General features: G+C 51.0%; 1 protein-coding gene across 3 annotated transcripts in view; it reads right to left on the bottom strand.

The window, feature by feature from the left end:
- ELOVL1 (ELOVL fatty acid elongase 1) overlaps positions 1-22,555 on the bottom strand; it is a 228,062-nt gene that overhangs the window by 100,035 nt on the left and 105,472 nt on the right. For all 3 annotated transcript variants that reach the window (XM_069642437.1, XM_069642436.1, XM_069642438.1), the window contains exons 3-4: positions 21,528-21,718; positions 20,729-20,809 (exon numbers count right to left, since the gene is read on the bottom strand). In XM_069642437.1, the coding sequence (XP_069498538.1) occupies positions 20,729-20,809; positions 21,528-21,718 (272 nt within the window). The remainder of the gene's footprint in view (positions 1-20,728; positions 20,810-21,527; positions 21,719-22,555) is intronic.

Genomic DNA, 22,555 nt, shown 5'->3' with positions numbered 1-22,555 from the left:
GGGTAATCATCAATACTCCTAGTCACAATCATCCTTGTCCCTGTACTTGTTCACGCCTCTCCCTCCGAACTGACTGAATGGGCTGTCCCTTGCTTGATGTTATTGAGGATAGTCCGGCTGGGGTGGGTCTTTTATCCCATGGGAAGAACTGGGCAAAGGGGAAAAGAAATAAGAATTTCCCGGGGAAGTGGGACACTGCACCTGCTGTACCGGGACGAAGAAGACTAGGAGCAATGAAGATTACCGGTTAGTAATCCCCACATTCCTCATTCACTTATTGAGGGAATGGAAAAGGGTGATGTGGCTCATGTAGGGCGAGTCTCCGGAAGACCCTACTCGTTCACTTAAAAGTGCGTCCTCGCCTGCAGCACATTCATCTCTCCTCACACAGAGGGCATCCCTTTATGCTCCTTTCATACAAGTGAATAGGGGTCATTTGTGAAAAGACCCAAATGTGTCGAGTAGTAAAGGAGAAGGGTGTGGGGGGGCTAAGGTAAAGGGAGGCCTGTGGAATACAACTGCGCAACACAAACTGTTGGCAGATGCCAAATACAGCATTTCTTACAGAAACGTGGACATCCCATAATAGTATTTGCCCCCAAGGATGCACCATGGGGTGCACTTTAAATGTAGGCGTGTGGCTGTACGTGCCATGTGAAAAGGGCTTTAGAGTAAAACTAGTATTATTCAGACAGAACCTTTTACATACAATTATTATCCAACCAAATGCAGACACCTGTGACAACCCCAGGAGGATAAAAGGCGGACTTGTCCTTGCCGGGATTCGAACCTATAACCGAGAAAGACTCCAGAAACTCTGGCCGGCTTATCTTCCCCTGCGACTGGTTCTAAAATGGCATGAGCGCCCAGTACAGGGTATCCAGATAGCAGGTGATCCCATGGTCTACTCATTTTAGCTTATTTATTTATTTATTGCATTTGTTGTACGCCCGCCCCTTTGTCTTGGTTCTTACATGTTGATGTACATAACTTTACATAATGATGCATCATCCAATTACAAGCGTCTAGTTACACACAATCTTACAGCCTTAATGATTACTTGGTATGCATAAATACATCATCTAATATGAACACAATGGAAATTTACAATGGGGTTGCGTACGTATTTACAGAGATTGTCTTGATGTCTAAGCATGGCGGAGCAGTCGGTGTCATTCTGTGTATTTGTAATTTCTTAGAATTTGTTAAAAAGCCATGTTTTGAGTATTTTTTTTAATTTGATCAGGGAAGGCTCATTGCACAGGTTAGTGGGGAGTGAGTTCCAGATTCTGGAGGCTGCTATTGGGAAGCTGGATCTGCCTGTTCTAGCATTCTTGAAACAGGGGATAAATAGGTGTGTGTTATTGTTGGATCCAAGTGTTCTGGCTGTGGTTTTACAGTTAGACGATGGTTGAGAAAACGGGGGGCATTGCCGGACACACATTTGTGTGTTAACGTGAGTTTTATGAAGTATCCTGGCTTAAATCGGGACCAGTGTGCCTCTCTCCTCTGTTGTGATATGTGCAGAGCCGGCCCTGGGGGGGGGGAGGGGCAAGCCAGGGGACCGCCTTTTGCCCTGCCACGCCAGCTCGGAGGAGTCTTTCAAGGGCTCCCCCGAGCTGGCGTTGTGGGATAAGGGGCTGCAGGTGGCCTTTTACTTTGTAAAATGTGCCCGCGGTGGGGGGGTGCATTTAAATGCGCCCCTCCGTCATGGGCACTTTTCACAAGAAAAGGCGCCATTAACCCCCCACCACGCCAGCTCCGGGGAGTCTTTCAATGGCTCCCCTGAGCTTGCATGGTGGCAGAAGGCGTGGCAGGTGCCTCATTGCCATTGAATAAACCCGCGGCGGCGGGCTCATTCAATGGCAATGGGGTGCTAACGTGCCCTATTTAACCGCCTCGCCGGTGCGAGGTTAAAAAAAATGTAACTTTTTTTTTTAAAGTGACCCCTCCTGGCCCCGCCCCCTTCTGCCCCACCCCCTGTTAACCAGGGGGCACAGTGGGGGTGGCCAATTCGCCCAGGGCGCTGCTGCCCTTAAGGCCAGCCCTGGATATGTGCTCCCCCTTTTTTATGCCTAGTGCTGCTCTAAGAGCTTTATTCTGTACGAGTTGCATTTTGTTTATATTTTCTTTTGAACTACCTACCTAGGAGGAGTGTGTTACAGTAGTCTATCTTAGCCAAGATAAGAGCTCTGGCGAGGGTGATACTGTTTTGAGGAATGAGGAATAGCCAACTTAAGGCAATAAGTTTAGCCGTTTAAGCTGTGGCTTAAGCAAGAGCACGGATATGTTTGCACATGGTCAAACTGGAGTCTAGATACACCCCTAAAGTTCTGACTTGGTTGGATATTTTGATGGGGGAGCCATCTATGACTATGGCTGTGTAATGTGGATGGAGCTTACTAAGTTTGATGGGGTGGCCTACTATGAGGATCTCTGTTTTTTCTACGTTTAGGCCGAGGCCGTTTATTGCCATCCAATTCTGGATAATGGAGTACATTTTATTTACACAAATGGCTCCTGTTCAAGGTTGCCCGTTATCGGGGTGAGTATTTGTGTGACGTGAGCGAAATTAGTAAATTACATCTATTGCATCTAGGCTTGCAAAGAGTAATTTAGTATACGCGTTGTATAGCGTGGGGGAGAGGCAGGATCTTTGGGGGACTGCCTATGGGACTGATAGAGGGTCGCAATCAATCAATTCAGTTTAGTGGGGGAAAAAAAAATATCCATCAACCACATTACAAAAAATATGCAGACTACTGTAAATATACATAAATATACTAGGATAAAATGCACGTGTTCACTCACTGTATCCTGTAACCGCTAGGTCCTTCGAAATGGAAAGCTAAGGTGCTAAACCAGAAGCTGTGTTCCATTCCAAATGAAAGTGGCCTCGTGGGGGGTGGGGAGGGTGCAGCAACAGCCCCCATATTGCTAGACAGCAGTCGACCAACAAAGCAATATATTGCCTTATATACATACGACTTACTTTTAGGGTCTCACACGGTGCGCTTTGCAGCGCTGAACTTGCGGTCACTTCCATTGGGGGAAACAGAAGTGTTGTCACCTCGTTGCCTTTCAAAACTTCTCCCCCCCCCCCCCTCCCACGTCAGCCACTTGCTTACAAAGAATAATTCATAGCTATTCAGCAGGCATTGTGTTTCAGCGCCCTGCTGGCTCTCCGTCTCATGATACTTGGCGGATATTAACCTTCTATTTATAATGTATACCCCCCCCTTGGGTGCCTCAGCCTGCATACTGCTCTAATCAAGGAAGTGGGGGCAACCATCGCCGGGCCTGGTTCAGACCGTAGAGCAGAATCAGCCACAGGGCCGACTTACTGGCACCACCTGAACCCTCCATTCGCTCTTGGCCTGGAGCTTGGACCGGTGGTTCAGTTACTGACACAAACCATACACTGCAAAGCGTAATGGCGAGCCTGCTTGCGCTGGTTTTCCATATTTGGGTCGGCTTCTTTCTGGACCGTCTATCCCCTACATGCGTTCCATTCAGTCACCGTTCACGAAAGTCAATACCAGAATGGAAGACCATTGGTAGTTGCCCAGCTGCTGTCTGACGTCACCCAGCCCATGTCCTGCAGGGCTCGGCCTTGCCGTTCAGCCACTGCTACCAAGGAGGCTGAGCAGTGATAAGGCTGTGATCGCGCGTTGCCAGGAAGCGGGAGAGGGGGGGGGGGCGAAGGGGGACAAGCCATCTCCCTCCCTGGCTGCTATAGGCCAGCACAGAGGACTGCAGCACGGCCTTATCTCCAAGGCCCCCTTGTAGCGATTAGTGATTATTATCAATGGAACAGCCTGTGCTCCGAGCCTCACGCTAAGCGGTCAAAGTCCTGCCAACACCGGAGACGGGGAGAGGAGTGGCTCCACCTGTCGCCGAGGGTGGGAGAGCCCTTATCCTATGCGGTAATGAAGAGATGTCCGCTAGAGCCGGCAGAATGGGCCGCTTATCTGGAGGCTACTGTACCAGTCTGTGGCATATCGGCTGGAAGCGATAACAACATTCACTGCCTGCCGGAAAGGCCTGCATGCACACAGACAGCAGTACACAGCAAGGACATGGGGACGCACACGGGTCCACAAGGGACACGTGCACCACCGAACGAGAGAGAACACCCCTCCCCCCCCCCCCACACTCTTGGAATGGAGGTTCTTAAGCAGCAGTAAACATCAAACTATTGCATGGCATTTACTTCCGGGTCCATGTAACATACATGGACGTGGGACACCCAATCTGTGAACTCTGTATGAAGGTAGCAAGCAAAGAGGCACGCCATGATCCAGGCAGGAAGGTCTCCTGCTTCCTTGCTTCTAGAGCTCAGTTCTCATCCCTTCTGAGGACCAAAAGCCTCCTCACCTTCCCTGGTGCTTTCTGGCTGCGTTCACTAACTCCCCTCTGCCACGACCCAGGATTTCCCTTCTATTATATGTCAGACTTCATTTTAGGCCACCAGAACTGTCTCTGTATAAGACGAAGGGTGTTGGTGATACCTCGGTGCCCGGAATGGAGTGTGTCATGACAAAGGTTTATTTTTTGCTGCAACTTCCGTGTAGGAATGAGTAGTGCATTGTCCTTGAATAAGTAGCCTTCCTTGGCTCTTAATTTCCAGTGATTTCTTGTTGAAATGTCCTTCCATATTTCCGAGGATTGGGTTTGCGATCGGACTTCTTCCAGGAGATCAACTGCTTGGGCTACGAAGATCGTGGGAGAAAACATTTTAGGAAATGCCTGATCTTCAGTGGTCACGTAGTCAGGACGGCGAGGCAAGGCGTCAGCGATCAGGTTCTGTGATCCAGGGACATCGGTAATGTGGAACGGATACTGGGAAAAAAAGTAGGCCCAACGTGCCAGACAACTGTTCCTGCACTCCAGTGACTGTAGAATCTGAAGGTTTTGATGATCAGTACAGACTTGGACAGGATGTCTGGCTCCCAGAAGTAGGTGTCGCCATTCAGTGAAGGCTTGGCGAATGGCTAAGAGTTCCTTTTCCAGGACGGAGTAGTGTGTTTCACTCAGAGTTAAGGTTCTTGAAAGATGAGCAACGGGGTGTTCCAAATCGTCCTCCATTTTCTGCTTCAACACTGCTCCTATAGCGTAATTAGAGGCATCCGGTTCCACTAAAAAGGGTTGACTTGTATCGGGTTGAGCCAAAATGGGAGCTTGTGTGAATTCGGTCTTCAAACGCTAGAATGCAGTTTCTTGTAATGTTGACCAGACAAATGGGGTATCCTTTAGCAGAGCCACTATAGGTTGTACAATCTCGGAAAAGGTGGCTATGAACTGTCGGTAGAAATTGGCTAGTCCTAGGAATGATTGGATTTGTTTCACGGACGTGGGATTAGGCCAGGCGAGAATGGCCTTTACTTTTGAAGGGTCCATGCCAATCCCCTCTGGACTAAGGATAAATCCCAGATAGTGCACAGAGGTAACGTGAAACAAACATTTTTCAGGCTTGGCTAAGAGGTGATGTTCCCGGAGTCTTTGTAGAACTGCCTTAACATGTCCTTCATGCTTCAGAGGGTCCTTGGAAAAAATCAATATGTCGTCCAGATAGACAATGACGAAGAGAAACAACATATCAGAGAACACTCTATCCATAAAACGTTATACTGCTTGGGCATTGGCTAGTCCAAAGGACATGACCAGGTACTCTTAGTGGCCAAAGGGCATTCTAAAGGCGGTTTTCCACTCGTCTCCTTCCCGGATACGGATCAAATGATAGGCACCCCTGAGATCCAATTTGGTTAATATTACTGCACCCCTCACTGCCTCCAGGATATCCGATATCAAGGGTAGTGGGTATCGGTCCTTAAGAGTGCATTGATTTAGGCCACGATAATCGAGGCACGGTCAAAGTTCCTGGGTGTCTTTCTTAGGAACAAAGAACAATAATGCGCCTGCTGGTGACTTTGAAGGTCCTATGGCACCGTTTTCAAGGTTTGTATCCAGATATTCTTCGAGGGCCTTTTTCTCAGGTTCGGAAAGGATAAACATCCTACCGAAAGGGATCACTGCCGAGGGTTCAGTTTCAATTGCGCAGTCTTCGGGTCTGTGTGGAGGCAAAGCCTGGACTATAGCAGTGGAAAAGACATCAGCAAATCCTTTGTAGGCCTCCGGGACCTGTATTATATTGGAAACCATGAGTGGGGTTTCTTGCTCCTTAGGTGGTTCCTCAGGGGGTGTTAAAGGAAGTTCCAGGGATAGACAATGAGACATACAAAACTCCGAGCCTAGGAATAATGATCCTGCTGTCCAGTTTATATACGGATTGTGTTTTTGTAACCAGGGCATACCCAATACCATGGGGTAGTGGGCAGACTTAATGATATCGAATCTGATTAGCTCGTGATGGTGGTTTATTGAGAGCTGGATTTCCTTGGGCTGTAGGCTTATGGGCCCTGAACTGAGGGGTCTCCCATCGATGGCTTCCACAGGCTGCATGGTGCTTCGTGCCTCATATGGGATTTGATGACTGACAACCCATTCCTGATCTATGAAGATTCCCATAGCTCCACAGTCAAACAAGGCCAGAATGGGGCAGATCTTACTCTTCGAGGGTGAAAGAAATGCCTGGAGAACGACCAGTCTGTTTTGTCCAGGAGAGTTCAAGGATGGAATTGATGTGGAGCAAACATCTCTCTCCCGAATCTCTGCTCCATTTAAGATCGGGAGCTGGCATTTCCTGAACGCCGAGGAGGTGCCAGAGGACATTCCCTGACCAAATGTTTGTCTGAAGCACAATACATATATAAACCCGTATGGATCCTTCTCAACCTTTCTTGAGGTGATACGGGTCCACGAAAGGCTCCAATTTGCATGGGTTCAGGTTCTGGGGCTGGTCTTGGTTTTCCGTCCGTTCTGGCTGTGCTCTCAAAGGACGTCTTGGGTGGGTTTCCCTTGGATTTCATCCTTTCAGCCTTCCTTTCCTGGATGCGAAAGTCTATTTGCAAGGCCAGGTCCATTAGTGCTTGGAATGAATTTGGTCGGGCCACCCTGGCAAGTTTATCCTTGATCTCATCGTTCAGGCCTCTCCTGAACAGGGTAAAACTAGCCTCAGAGGACCAGTCTGCTTCCTTAGCCAATTGTTTAAATCTGGTCACATAAGTGAGCATATCTTGGGAGCCCTGCTGAAAGTCCAGCAAGCGTTCTTGGGCAGTATAGACCTGCTCTGGACGGTCAAACATGCCTTTAAGGGCCTGTATGAACCCATCATAGTCGTCTAGGAGGGCATCGCCGGAGTTAACAAGGGGTGTTGCCCAAGTTAAGGAGTTGCCGGAAAGGTGGGATATGATGAAACCCACCTTAGCCCTAGGAGTAGAGAAATAATAGGGCTTAAAGGTAAAGTGGACCAGGCATGAATCCAGGAATCCACAAAGTGTTTTTGCCGAACCATCATACTTGTCAACAATACCGCCGAACAGGACACCCTCCTTTGTAGCAGAATCCCGGGATAAGACCAATTGTTTGAGCGCAGCGTTTTCCGCCTTAAGATTTTGGACCTCGGTTGATAATTCTTGCATGCGTCGCATTAAGTCCTGCACGGCGGCTTCCATCTCGTTTTTAGGTTCGATCGGGTGTCGTCTCAAACTGTCAAGGAGTCCCCCCCCCCCTTCTCACCTGGGTCTGGTGTTTGCCGGTGTCTTCGATCGCTGCCTTCTTGCGAACGCTCCTGGTCTTGAACAGCGCTGCTAGAGTCTCGTCTGGTTCCAGGTTGCATTTAGTTCCGGGAGCGCAGAGTCGAGGAATCCAGGAGTCTGGGAAAAGCTAGTAATGCTCGGGATCAGGAAGGGGGAAAGGGTCAGGAGCAGGTAATAGCACTGGGACAAAGGAATCAATACCGCGAGCTACGAACACACGTCTGAGGCTACTCTGCAATAGCATTGAGACGCACGGAGCCGCGGAAGGTGTGGTCTATAAATAGATCTGGGACGAACCCAAATTGCCAACTGCCTGTGCTACCCACACACGCTACTTGAGACGCCAAAGACCACACACACAGGCCCCCAGCTTTCGAATCTAATGCGTGGGATTTCTTTCACGTGGAAGCAGGCCTGAGGGAGAAGCCCAAGGCGAAGATGAGAGAAACCTCTTGGGAACAAAAGATGGGTGAAGATGGGAAGAGCAAGAACAGACCCAGATACTACACGCACCATATGAACTGGGGTTAGTGGTAGGAAGTCAAACTGGGGGGCGGGGTGGAAACTGGCCAAGAGAGCAACACAATCGCTGGGACACTTGCCTCACCCCGCTACCATTTCTGTGCCCCCCATGACCCCGCTACCATTTCTGTGCCCCACCATGCCCCTGCTACCATTTCTATGCCCCCCATGCCCCACTACCATTTCTGTGCCCCCCCATTTCTGTGCCCCCTTACCCCCGCTACCATCCGTGTGTCCCCTCATGCCCCCGCTACCATTTCTATGCCCCCCCATGCCCCGCTACCATCTGTATGCCCCCTTGCCCCGCTACCATCCGTGTGTCCCCTCATGCCCCCGCTACCATCTGTATGCCCCCTTGCCCCGCTACCATCTGTATGCCCCTTGCCCCGCTACCATTTCTATGCCCCCCAACCACCTGTATGCCCCCTTACCCCTGCTACCATCCGTATGCCCCCTTACCCCCGCTACCATCCGTATGCCCCCTTACCCCCGCTACCATCCGTGTGCCCCTCATGCCCCGCTACAATTTGTGCCCCACCATGCCCCCGCTACCATCCGTATGCCCCCTTACCCCCCCGCTACCATCCGTATGCCGCTCATGCCCCCGCTACCATCTGTAGGCCCCCTTACCCCCGCTACCATCCATATGCCCCCTTACTCCCGCTACCATCCGTGTGCCCCCTCATGCCCCCGCTACCGTCTGTGTGCCCCCTCATGCCCCCGCTACCATCCGTGTGCCCCCTTGCCCCCGCTACCATCCGTGTGCCCCTCATGCCCCGCTACAATTTGTGCCCCACCATGCCCCCGCTACCATCCGTATGCCCCTCATGCCCCTGCTACCATCTGTATGCCCCCTTACCCCCGCTACCATCCGTATGCCCCCTTGCCCCCGCTACCATCCGTGTGCCCCCTCATGCCCCCGCTACCGTCCGTGTGTCCCCTCATGCCCCGCTACCATCTGTATGCCCCCTTACCCCCGCTACCATCCGTATGCCCCTTACCCCCGCTACCATCCGTGTGTCCCCCTCATGCCCCCGCTACCATCCGTATGCCCCCTTGCCCCCGCTACCATCCGTATGCCCCCTTGCCCCCGCTACCATCCATGTGCCCCCCCATGCCTCCGCTACCATTTCTGTGTCCTCCCATGGCCCCACGACTACCTCTATGCCCTTTCTGCCCCTGCCCATTGGTTTGTTTCCCTCTGCCCCTGAGTTTTCCCCCGTTCATTCCTACCTCCCCACGCCTTTCCTCTTTCTCTGTCTCTGCCCCCCGTTTGTCTCCTAGTTCCCCTCGCTTTCACTTCCTGCCTTCTGTACCTTACTCTTGGCCCCCTCTCTTCCCCCTGCTCGCTTCTCATCCTGAACCGCCCCTTCTTTCTCCCCCCCCTCCCTCAGCCCACACTTCCCCCCTCCTTTCCCTCCTCCTGTCTAACTCTGGCACTACCCCAATTGCCGTCAGGCCTGTTTTATGCAGCAGCCTCCATCCCCCCTCCTCTCCTCTCCTACCCTTTGTCCTGTGCAAGTTCAGCACTACCTCAATTGCCGTCGGGCATAGTAATTGTAGTGCTCGCCTTCTGCAGCCATCTTCCCCCTCCCTGTGCTCCTTTCACTTTTCTACTATCAAAGCACTTACTCTTATCAATGTGACCTGACCTCTGATAATAGCTTGTCTGTCCCCCTTTTTTCCTTCTTGTCCTCTCCTCCCTCTCCCTCCCTCCGCAGTACTATCTTGATTCAGTCACTGACCCTTTTAAGATAGTCGCATGTTTTGTTCCTCTCCCCTCCTTCCCCCCCCCCCCAACTCCCTTCCTCTCGTCACTCTTGCACTGCAGCAATTGCCGCCAGGCATAGTAATGTTACTGCTAGTCTTGTCTCCTTTTTTCCTCCGCCTCCTCTCCCTTATTGCTCCATGCACTTGTACTATCTGTTATGATACGATAGTTTCTTTCTCCCATTCTGATTTGTTTCAAGGACCTGTAAGAATGTAACTGTATTCTCCTATACTCCCTTCCTCCTTGAAGCGCTTTGAAACACTTTTTGTATAGGCGCTATACAAAAACAATCAATATCAATATCTTTGGCTCAAGAACATGGAGGCCTCCCGAATTCAGGTGCACATTTGGAAAAAAAGTCTAAAGCACCTTTGAGCCTCACTTGCCTTGCAACCTCTTTCTGGCTAACTCCATCACTCACTACTCCCATCCCAACCCCTGCCCTTCCCTTAAGTGCCTGCCATCACTCCCCATCCCAACCCCTTTCCTTCAGTGCCTGCCATCACTCCCCATCCCAACCCCTTTCCTTCAGTGCCTGCCATCACTCCCCATCCCAACCCCTTCAGTGCCCTATACCATCACTCCCCATCCTAACCCCTTCCCTTCAGTGCCTGCCATCACTCCCCATCCCAACCCCTTTCCTTCAGTGCCCGCCATCACTCCCCATCCCAACCCCTTCAGTGCCCTATAACATCACTCCCCATCCCAACCCCTTTCCTTCAGTGCCCGCCATCACTCCCCATCCCAACCCCTTCAGTGCCCTATACCATCACTCCCCATCCCAACCCCTTCCCTTCAGTGCCTGCCATCACTCCCCATCCCAACCCTTTTCCTTCAGTGCCCTACTCCATCTGGCCCTTTTGCAGTGTGTCCCCACTTCCTCTGTCTGCTCACTGGCCCAAATCTGGAGAGGCAGCGCGTTCAGAACGCCAAATGAAACTGGTCTTCCAACTGGAGAGAAGAGGAACGCACCAAGTTGGGAGTCAGGGGCAGGAAAATGGTCTCGACATCTCGTGCTCGCTGGAGGATGCAAGACACCTTGACCTGAAACTTTCCCAGATAAGAACTCTTCCATCTCTCAACTCAACAGAGGAGCGATGGTAGGTGGCCACAAACAGTGCAGCTTCACCTGACACACAGATATAACGAGACACAGAACAAGCAACAGGACCAACACTCCACCATCCTGTAGAACCTTCGGAGAAGGAACGGTCGGAATCAAGTCCTTTCCTAAACTTCATCCAGGAGCTGGTGTGCCATCTCAGGCTAGGCCAGCTGTTGTCCCGGAAATGTGGGTTACCTAGAGCCGGAGAAAGTCGGTCATCCATATGAGGTACATCTCAAAAACACAAGAATGTCCCCTCCAAAATGAATCTACTACTTGAGAATTCCAACTGGCACTGTCAAAACTACACAGCCACAGGATAGGTTCTCAATTTTTGGCCGGTGAAGAATAACCCATCCTTTGCGCATACGCCGAAGGGGCGTGCCCTGGGACATTTGTAAACAAAAGTCAAAGGATGCTGGCACTGCCAACAATGGTTAGAAGCACTGTTTAAAACCAGAACTAAGACTCCAGAAGTGAAAACTACAAAAACAAAAAAAATAAAACAGTACTAGCGCCCAAAAACTAGATGCGGCTCCTAGGTAAAGGGGGGCCTTGGTGAGTGGGCCATCTGAGCAAGGAATATTTTCTAGGCCAGAACAGAGGTGATGCACAGGTCTGTGAGAGGGTTAATAGGGCATGCATGCCCAACCCGTGGATCACACAGCCCTAGTTTAACACCATCTATAAAGATGGTCCTGACCCAGCCGCGAGTTTGGCTGAATACCAATAAATTGGGGAATTAGTGACCAGAACGCAGGAAGGAACCTCTCTGATAGTCAGATGTCGCAGAACAAACTCGCCGTTTCCGACCCCTTGATTTGCCAGCCAAATACTTCAGTAGCCACGGAAAGATTTTGCGCAGCCGAATCCGGTAAACGTAATTCACAACAACAAAAAAACCACCACAAAATACAATGCTTTGTACATTAAAATGCAATAACTGGGTGCTTTATTCCATAGGAAGAAGCAGGGTAAAATGAATATTTATTGGCAACTCTGCTCAGCCCAGAAGCCCCCAGTGTGTCTTCGTAACAGCGCTTCAACCCCTCAAACAAGCAGATGCCTCAAGCAGCCCATGGACTCCCATTGGCACCAGCTGCAGTACCGGGCAGAGGACCAGTGGGCACCCCAGAATCCCCGCCTCTCACAAGAGAAGGCCACACAAAGCCTTGTGTGTGTAGGCTTTTGTGTGGAAATTCTGCCGAGTGTTGAGAAGAAAAACTGTATAGACTAAGCTCTGTAAACCGTGGGCCTCGGCGGGACATTGCAGAGAAGGCTTACAATCCAAAGTAATTGAATGCACGCACAACGCACCGCGCACACACGCACGCACACGAAATCTTGGAGGACAAAAACTGGTCCTACCAGGCAGGGCAGTTTCTAGTCAAAATGGTGCCAAGGGTGAAACATCTGAATGTGCCCCCCAGAATGGCTCACGTCACTCCCAAACTACACCTCCATCTTGTGACAAAACCCCTCAATATGAATAAATAATTGCTGCATAAATGAAGCTGGTTTCATTACATTTTAATGCACGTACTTTACAGAAGAATTCTAATCTGAAAGCACAGCGGCTGCTGCTGCGCAAGTAAATGGTTCTTCTGTCACCTGCTCTTAGGGAAGGCCTTGCCTGAATGCAGTTTCAAACTGTCTGTACTGGCACATTTTACCGGGGTCTCCGGGCCACTGACCTAGCCCTGTTCGTTTGTTTGTTTGTTTTATTCACTTATAATGCGCACCAGACCCGCAGGTATCCGGGCGCAGCAGTACAGAAAATGCGAAGCTTAAGTTGCAGGGTGGGGTCATGGGATATATACACTGTACAAATACAAAATACAAAATATAGACTGCAAAATATCACAGGAAGGCAGCAGTTGCGATTTACATGCAGAATAAATACAAAATATGATCAAGACAGTCTATGTACAGGTACTGTATGGGCGAAAGCTCAATGGTCAGGTGGGCAAAGTGAGTGGGACCATAGGATCATAATGAAGTGTATATTCTAGGGTGGGGTGGGGGATAAGTGGGCGCCGATAGGCTATTCATTGGTAGTCCTTAGCAGATTGATGTAGTTAATTCTGAATTTAGGGAAGGGCTGTGCCTCGCGTAGAGGATTAGGCAATGAGTTCCATAATTGAGCTGCTTGCACCGAGAAGCTACTGCCCCCCGCCTTAGATAACCTGAATCTGGGAATGTTGAGGCTGTTGGCATTAGCAGTTCTGGCAGGGCGTAAATGATTTCTTTTAGTGAGTTTATTGCAGAGATAGCTTGGTGCTGCATTGTTCAGGGCTTTATGAACCAAGGATGCTACTTTAAGGTGGATTTTGTTTTGGGAGGACAACCAATTGTTTTGGCGCCTGATGTTTGAGATATGTGATCTTTTGGGTACACCAAGGGCAGCTCGTAGGGCATTGTTTTGAAGAATTTGGAGTCGGTGGGTGATGGATTTGTTTGCTCCGATGTAGAGGGCATTACAATATTCAAGCCTCGAAAGGATTAATGCTCTCGCTAAGATAAGGCAGTTGCAGGTGTTCTGTTCATGCCACCTCACTTTGTATTTCGCAAAGGGCAATACTAGACTAACCATATGAATTATTTTCTAATAGAAGGTTATAAATCCAAGATGGACAGTCTGGAACACTCATTGTACTATTTCAAAATATCTCTCGGAGAGTGGGAAAAGGGACAAATAGCACCAATGAGGATTCATGTATACTTTGCATTAAATCGCAGCATTTCAGGACTATAACAGTGATCAGAGATCACTACATTTGATAAACAAGTCTGTGATAAAAGGATTGTATGTGTGAATCTCTAAATTCATAACGGATGCATGGCTTGGTGCTCGCATCACTGTTCAAAACACTCACCTCAACATTAAAATGTTGGGTGCGAGTATAAAATGGCTGCAACATCAGCCATTCAAATGGGGTACAAGGGCGTTTTTGCTTCTTGTTCCTGAAGAATTTTAGATGGAAGGGCTTGGGCTCAGTGTGGGCATGCCCAACCCCAATACAGAAACATCTTTAGGGAATTATATCTACAGACAGGGCAGGATACCGTAGAAGAGACCCAATAAACAATGCACAGAAAGGTTACTGTTGTAATTAGATGCTCGGTATGTTATGTGTGAGGTCACAAGGTGTGAGGTCACGGACTGTAGAACGTTTTGGGACGTGGGTTCTACAAGTGACAGTTGGAAGATATAGCTGGCTGAATGGGACGTGCCGGTATGGCCTACGGATCATCTCACTGGTACAATAAATACTGAAGTAATAAACTTACCTGCTTGCCCAAATGTGTACATTATGTAGGATATGGTTATTATTATGACCATTATGTTGTGTAATATTACGTAATGTACAATAAAGAAACAGCCTTTTTATTGCCAACACTTAGTGATCACTGGGAAAAAAAACACAATATGGGTAACAGTCGCCAACATCTTTGCTACATCTTCCTTCACCCTCACGCATAGCAAGCACCGGAGGACTCACATCCGCAAAGAAAATGCCTCTGGTCTACGAATCACTTTCCACCCAGAAAGCACACACACACACACCAGCCAGTGGCTCCTGGTTCTAAAGCACCACATCTTTGCTTATTCCTCTCCTCCCCACGCGGCCACCGACCCACCGCCCCTCCAGTTTTGCTTTGCAGCTGCATTTAAGCACCTGGAGACTATGCAAATGGCAGCGGTGTGCAGTATAGATCACACCAAGGCCATAGAGTCCAACCAAAATGGCAGCCCCTTAAGATATGAAAATAGCAAACACAAACGCTGGCACAGACAGGGGAGTGCATGCAAAGCAGCCATACAAGCAAGACAGCCCTGCGGCACTCTCCAGCACTCAGTGCCCTGCTCTCCCAGCACACAGCCACAAACAACCACGTGCGCTTCGCACCCATCATCACTCGGCTCTCCCGGCATGCAGTGCCCTGCTCTCCCAGCACACACCCACAACCACGTGCGCCGCTCTCATGGCACGCAGTGCCCTGCTCTCCCAGCACCCTGCTCTCCCAGCACAAAGCCAAAACCATGTGCGCTTCCCACCCAAGACCACTCGGCTCTCCCGGCATGCAGTGCCCTGCTCTCCTAGCACACAGCCATGTGCGCTTCCCACCCAACATCACTCGGCTCTCCCGGCATGCAGTGCCCTGCTCTCCCAGCACACAGCCACAAACAACCACGTGCGCTTCGCACCCATCATCACTCGGCTCTCCCGGCATGCAGTGCCCTGCTCTCCCAGCACACAGCCACAACCACGTGCGCCGCTCTCATGGCACGCAGTGCCCTGCTCTCCCAGCACCCTGCTCTCCCAGCACAAAGCCAAAACCATGTGCGCTTCCCACCCAAGACCACTCGGCTCTCCCGGCATGCAGTGCCCTGCTCTCCTAGCACACAGCCATGTGCGCTTCCCACCCAACATCACTCGGCTCTCCCGGCATGCAGTGCCCTGCTCTCCCAGCACACAGCCACAAACAACCACGTGCGCTTCGCACCCATCATCACTCGGCTCTCCCGGCATGCAGTGCCCTGCTCTCCCAGCACACAGCCACAACCACGTGCGCCGCTCTCATGGCACGCAGTGCCCTGCTCTCCCAGCACCCTGCTCTCCCAGCACAAAGCCAAAACCATGTGCGCTTCCCACCCAAGACCACTCGGCTCTCCCGGCATGCAGTGCCCTGCTCTCCTAGCACACAGCCATGTGCGCTTCCCACCCAACATCACTCGGCTCTCCCGGCATGCAGTGCCCTGCTCTCCCGGGTATCACTACATAAAATCCCCTACAAAAATATCGCCGTAGATATGGCCGTTTGATTCGCCATAGGTGATATTTTTGGAGGGGTTTGGGGGGGGGGAATAAGTGGGAGTGGGGGTTGCCGGAGTGTCCCCTGCAGGGTCCATGTGTGAATTTCGACTCAAAAATATTGCGATATTTTTGCATTGCAATATTTCTGCGGCGGAATTAAGACATGGAACCCTCTCCACGACCACTTGCAGTTCCCCTCCCCCCTCATCACTCAGCACTATGATGCAGTTGTAACCGAGTGTCCAAGCTATGGTGCCGTAAGCCAGGAAGGATAGGTCAGGGATAACAGACTCGCTATAGGAACAGGACGATACCGGGAAACATGGGCTTGAGATCTTTGAAGCATCAGATAAGGGACAGCGACCCGGCCTTTCAAATGACCCTCAGACCCCCTCCCCCCCCCATGTTGCCAGTCAGGAGTCTTGTAAAACTGCAAAATACTCGTAACTAGTTTCATTCTGGGTCTTAAACTTACAGAAGTGTTCTCACCCCATTGCTTTCTAGTATGGGTTCCTCCACATCAGCCACTTGCTGCCGACAAAGAAGGGTTTAAAGCTCTTCGGTGAGCATTTAGTGTTTTAGTTCGTTCCCTGTTGGCTGGCAAGAGGTTTTGTGGTAATCAGCAGCTACTAACCTCATCTTTGTCGCCATTGTAATGTATGGTTCAGCAGACCCCCCCCTTCTCCTTCCTGTTGAAATCAGTGGTGTCGCCAGGAATCAAATTTAGGAGGAGCACAGAGGGGGCCAAAGACAAAAGTAGGGGGGGGGGGGGGGACAGACAAAAGTAGGGGGGCCGCTTATGAAAAGTAATGTTTGACGTTACAAGCACTCCTGCAGAGAGGCTTTTGTGCACACCAACTATCCACACCCCACTGTACCTCCCCTCCCATCAGAATGCAGACACAAAACCATTCAGTGACTAATGGCCCATCATTAGCACTTTCATGGCTACATTCTGATGGGAGAGGCTGCAAGCTGCTCTAACACTATGGAGGGCTGCATTCTGATGGGAGGGGCTGCAAGCTGCTCTAACACTATGGAGGGCTGCATTCTGATGGGAGGGGCTGCAAGCTGCTCTAACACTATGGAGGGCTGCATTCTGATGGGAGGGGCTGCAAGCTGCTCTAACACTATGGAGGGCTTCATTCTGATGGGAGGGGCTGCAAGCTGCTCTAATACTATGGAGGGCTGCATTCTGATGGGAGGGGCTGCAAGCTGCTCTAACACTATGGTGGGCTTCATTCAGATGGGAGGGGATGCAAGCTGCTCTGCACACTATGGTGGGCTTCATTCTGATGGGAGGGGATGCAAGCTGCTCTAACACTACGGAGGGCTGCATTCTGATGGGAGGGGCTGCAAGCTGCTCTGCACACTATGGAGGGCTGCATTCTGATGGGAGGGGCTGCAAGCTGCTCTGCACACTACGGATGGCTGCATTCTGATGGGAGGGGCTGCAAGCTGCTCTGCACACTATGGATGGCTGCATTCTGATGGGAGGGGCTGCAAGCTGCTCTGCACACTATGGAGGGCTGCATTCTGATGGGAGGGGCTGCAAGCTGCTCCAACACTACGGAGGGCTGCATTCTGATGGGAGGGGCTGCAAGCTGCTCTGCACACTACGGATGGCTGCATTCTGATGGGAGGTGCTGCAAGCTGCTCTGCACACTATGGAGGGCTGCATTCAGATGGGAGGGGCTGCAAGCTGCTCTAACACTATGGTGGACTGCATTCTGATGGGAGGGGCTGCAAGCTGCTCTAACACTATGGTGGGCTTCATTCAGATGGGAGGGGATGCAAGCTGCTCTGCACACTATGGTGGGCTTCATTCTGATGGGAGGGGATGCAAGCTGCTCTGCACACTATGGATGGCTGAATTCTGATGGGAGGGGCTGCAAGCTGCTCTGCACACTATGGTTGGCTGCATTCTGATGGGAGGGGCTGCAAGTTGCTCTAACACTATGGAGGGCTGCATTCAGATGGGAGGGGCTGCAAGCTGCTCTAACACTATGGTGGGCTGCATTCTGATGGGAGGGGCTGCAAGCTGCTCTGCACACTATGGAGGGCTGCATTCTGATGGGAGGGGCTGCAAGCTGCTCTGCACACTATGGAGGGCTGCATTCTAGTGGGAGGGGCTGCAAGCTGCTCTAACACTGCGGAGGGCTGCATTCTGATGGGAGGGGCTGCAGCTGCTCTGCACACTACGGTGGGCTTCATTCTGATGGGGGGCTGCAAGCTGCTCTGCACACTATGGAGGGCTGCATTCTGATGGGAGGGGCTGCAAGCTGCTCTAACACTACGGAGGGCTGCATTCTGATGGGAGGGGCTGCAAGCTGCTCTGCACAATATGGAGGCCTGCATTCTGATGGGAGAGGCTGCAAGCTGCTCTAACACTATGGGCTGCATTCGGATGGGAGGGGCAGCAGCTGCTCTGCACACTATGGAGGGCTGCATTCTGATGGGGGGCTGCAAGCTGCTCTGCACACTATGGAGGGCTGCATTGTGATGGGAGGGGCTGCAAGCTGCTCTGCACACTATGGAGGGCTGCATTCAGATGGGAGGGGCTGCAAGCTGCTCTGCACACTATGGATGGCTGCATTCCGATGGGAGGGGCTGCAAGCTGCTCTAACACTATGGAGTGCTGCATTCTGATGGGAGGGGCTGCAGCTGCTCTGCACACTATGGTGGGCTGCATTCTGACGGGAGGGGCTGCAAGCTGCTCTGCACACTATGGAGGGCTACATTCTGATGGGAGGGGCTGCAGCTGCTCTAACACTATGGAGGGCTGCATTCTGATGGGAGGGGCTGCAGCTGCTCTAACACTATGGAGGGCTGCATTCTGATGGGAGAGGCTGCAAGCTGCTATAACACTATGGTGGGCTGCATGCTGATGGGAGGGGCTGCAAGCTGCTCTAACACTATGGAGGGCTGCATTCTGATGGGAGGGGCTGCAGGCTGCTCTAACACTATGGAGGGCTGCATTCTGATGGGAGAGGCTGCAAGCTGCTATAACACTATGGAGGGCTGCATTCTGATGGGAGGGGCTGCAGGCTGCTCTGCACACTATGGATGGCTGCATTCTGATGGGAGGGGCTGCAGCTGCTCTAACACTATGGAGGGCTGCATTCTGATGGGAGGGGCTGCAAGCTGCTCTGCACACTATGGATGGCTGCATTCTGATGGGAGGGGCTGCAAGCTGCTCTAACACTATGGAGGGCTCCATTCTGATGGGAGGGGCTGCAAGCTGCTCTAACACTATGGAGGGCTCCATTCTGATGGGTGGGGCTGCAAGCTGCTCTAACACTATGGTGGGCTGCATTCTGATGGGAGGGGCTGCAAGCTGCTCTAACACTATGGTGGGCTGCATTCTGATGGGAGGGGCTGCAAGTTGCTCTAACACTATGGAGGGCTGCATTCTGATGGGAGGGGCTGCACGCTGCTCTGCACACTATGGAGGGCTGCATTCTGATGGGAGGGGCTGCAAGCTGCTCTAACACTATGGAGGGCTGCATTCTGATGGGGGGCTGCACGCTGCTCTAACACTACGGAGGGCTGCATTCTGATGGGAGGGGCTGCAAGCTGCTGTAACACTGCTCGCTTTGAGACAATAGGCGTATTGCCGTGTGATCTGCAGACATTTGCCTCAGTGAGTGTCAGAAATACGACGAACAGAGAACACGGTCACTGCTCGCCTTAGGTGGGGGGCACAAAGGGTGGGCATGGGATTTCAGAGGGGGGGGGCACTGGCACCCCCAGCCCGTAGCGACGCCAATCTTTGAAATGGGCCCGTACACATCTTCAGTCAGGCGCCTGGCATGAAGATAAACCATGAACAATAGCACAAGAGGGATACACCGACAGGTGGGCATCAAACAGAAGTGGGTAGACATCACTTTGCCACTGCACTTCCCATGCTATGCCAGTGAGGTCTTGGAACCGCGGGGGGGAGGGCCGTTGATGCAATGAAAACCCACAAGAATCATGCTCTGAGACTAGTGACATTCTAGCAAGCTCGGCACTCCAGTACACTATATGACAAGTTAGCTCAGCAAGTTGAGCACTTGCTGTTGAGATTTGTGGGAGAGCTGCACCTGGCAGGGGTCGATTATGCATTTAGAGATTCACACGTACAATCATTTTATCAGACTGGTTTATCAAATGTAGAGATATCTGATCACTGTTAGAGTCGTGAAATGCTCTGTGATTTAATGCAAAGCATACATTAATCCTCATTGGTGCCATTTGTCTCCTTTCCCACTCAGAGGTATTTTGAAAGAGTACAATAAGAGTGTACCAGACTGTCCATCTTGGAAACATAACCAATCAGAAAATAATTTATATTGTTATTCTAGTGTTGCCCCTTGCGAAATACACGCGAGGTCATACAAACAGAACACCAGTGAGCCCTCAGACCTCGGTAGGCTGATCACACCGCAGTGTGCTAGTATGGACAGTTTGCACCTGCATTCAGGCAAGGTCTTCCCTAAGAGCAGGTGACAGAAAAAACATGTACTTGGGCAGCAACAGCTGTTTTCACATTGTAATTCAAGTACTTCACAGAAGAATTCTAATGTAATGAAACTATCTTCATCTATATAGCAATTATTTATTTATATTGAGGAGGGGTATTGTCACACGACAGGTGTAATTTGGGAGTGACGTGCGCCAGTCGGGGAGAGGCGCATTCTGATGTTTCGCCCTGGGCACCAAGTTGGCTAGAAACTGCCCTGCACAATCACACCGCCGGGGCAGGTAATGCAGGGCCATGATGCCTCCTTCAACGCCATCGGGGCGCTAGGTACAGGGAGAAGGAAAAAGAGGAAGACACCCCCCCCCCCCAGCGAGCCACTCTTACCCGGAGAGCCATGGGGGAGTCGGACGTGTCCACGGGGTCGCACTTCCACGTGTATCCGGTCAGCCATCCCGACATCAGGAACTGCGGAAAGAACAGAGTGTTTAGAACTGCGTGCACACATACAACAGTGAACACACAGGGGCATGGAGTCCTCCCTTGCCAGAGCGCTGTGGTGCAGGTGTTGCCGCGGCACAAATCCAAGAAGACAGGCTTTCACTGGGGCGGGTCTCCCAGGCACACAGGGCGACAGTCTGCAAAAGCAGGCAGGGGGGGAGCATCCAGTTATTTATAATTTGTTAGATCTGAGCTTCTATATACACCCAATAACATTTTTATTGGAAAAAAAAGGGTTTGTGTTTTAACACTGGAAATATGGAAGGAGGTGTGGCTACATCAGAAGTGCTTCCAAAGGACTGATATAACATTTCAAAATATGTAATATTACCAATTGTAGTATTTGTAAATATTTCAAATTGAATAGTGGAAAAGCAATTTGAAATGGCACCTCTAAAATTAGGATACTTGCAAAGTAATCTTAAAGAAATTGTCAAATGCATTGAGATTTCAAATGTACCGAATTGTCCTGAAGAAGCCTTCAAAGTGTGTATGGAGCAGAAACATGTTCGACAAACATTGTCAACAGTCTTGTGTTAGGAACGTAGTATAACTGACTGTGTAGAAGCGGCAAAACAAGAACGAATATTGGTTATCAAGACAAATCTACACGTCAGTCTACGCGTCCAGAGTCCAATGCAGCCGCACTGCCCACATCGTTACCAACTTTCCACCGGCTCCTCACCTCGTACACGATGAAAGCCGAGAGCGCCACCAGGCTGAAGTTGTACACCACCAAGAGCGGCTTCAGGTCAAAGGGCTTCCTGTTGGCCATCATGCGAGGCCCCAACCACAGTACGAAGAAGACATAGCCAAGCAGGATGCTGAGGGGCAGGAACGGGGTTTGCATGAGTGGGTAAGGATACACCCGGGGGTCTGCGGAAAGACAAGCAAACGGCACGTTATGAGAGGATGGTTGACATAGCAACCAGCATGTTTGGAGGGATACCTGGGGGGGTGGGGGGGGGGGGGGGGGAGTTGGCAGAAAGATCACGCATCAATAGATCGAGAGATTAGGAGAACATTCTGTGGTCCACCAGGAGTGAGGGGCTCAAGACAGCTACATGACCATAGTGCAAGCCCCTGGGGCCTGCAGAGGGACAAGTAAACCCCACATCCTGAGGGGGGGTGGGCGGAACATACACCAGATGAAGAGCAACGCACTAGCATAAACCATACTAGTAACTGGTCAACTTCGACCCTCTACATCATGAGAGCATGGTGTACATGCCAAGAGCGAGAACACGCACAGACATTAGGAAACATGACATTTGGATGGTGTTATGTTATGGTGCATTTGTATAGCGCCTTATGTACCATTGGTATGATCTCAAAGCGCTGTGGGTTGAACGCCATTGGGGACCGTAGTCCAGGTCAGTGGAGAGTATGGTAGTATAAAGTGCTTGGCTGCACTTGGTATGTGTGCAGCTAGAGTGGTTTGTGCAGGGTTGACTGCATTCTAATGCTAGGTGTGGCGCAGTGGTTGTGAGAGATCAGTTTAATGTGTGCAGCAGGTGGGTGGTGCCAGAGTCTGCATTCTGGCTGCTGTGAGGGGAGGCACGTGTAGATGTGTGCAGCTAGGTCGATTTGAGTGGGGTATAGCAGAGTTCTAACAGACTGTTTGATGTATTCAATGAGGAGTGTAGGTATGTGTGCAGCAAGGCCAAAATTGATTGTTGCGTATAGCTGCGTTCTATTTGTTGGTGGAGAGTG

The sequence above is a fragment of the Ambystoma mexicanum genome, chromosome 1q (genome assembly GCF_040938575.1).
Source record: "Ambystoma mexicanum isolate Mex_15411 chromosome 1q, UKY_AmexF1_1, whole genome shotgun sequence".
NCBI classification, from domain to species: Eukaryota; Metazoa; Chordata; class Amphibia; order Caudata; family Ambystomatidae; genus Ambystoma; species Ambystoma mexicanum.
This window is presented reverse-complemented; position numbering and strand designations above follow the sequence as displayed.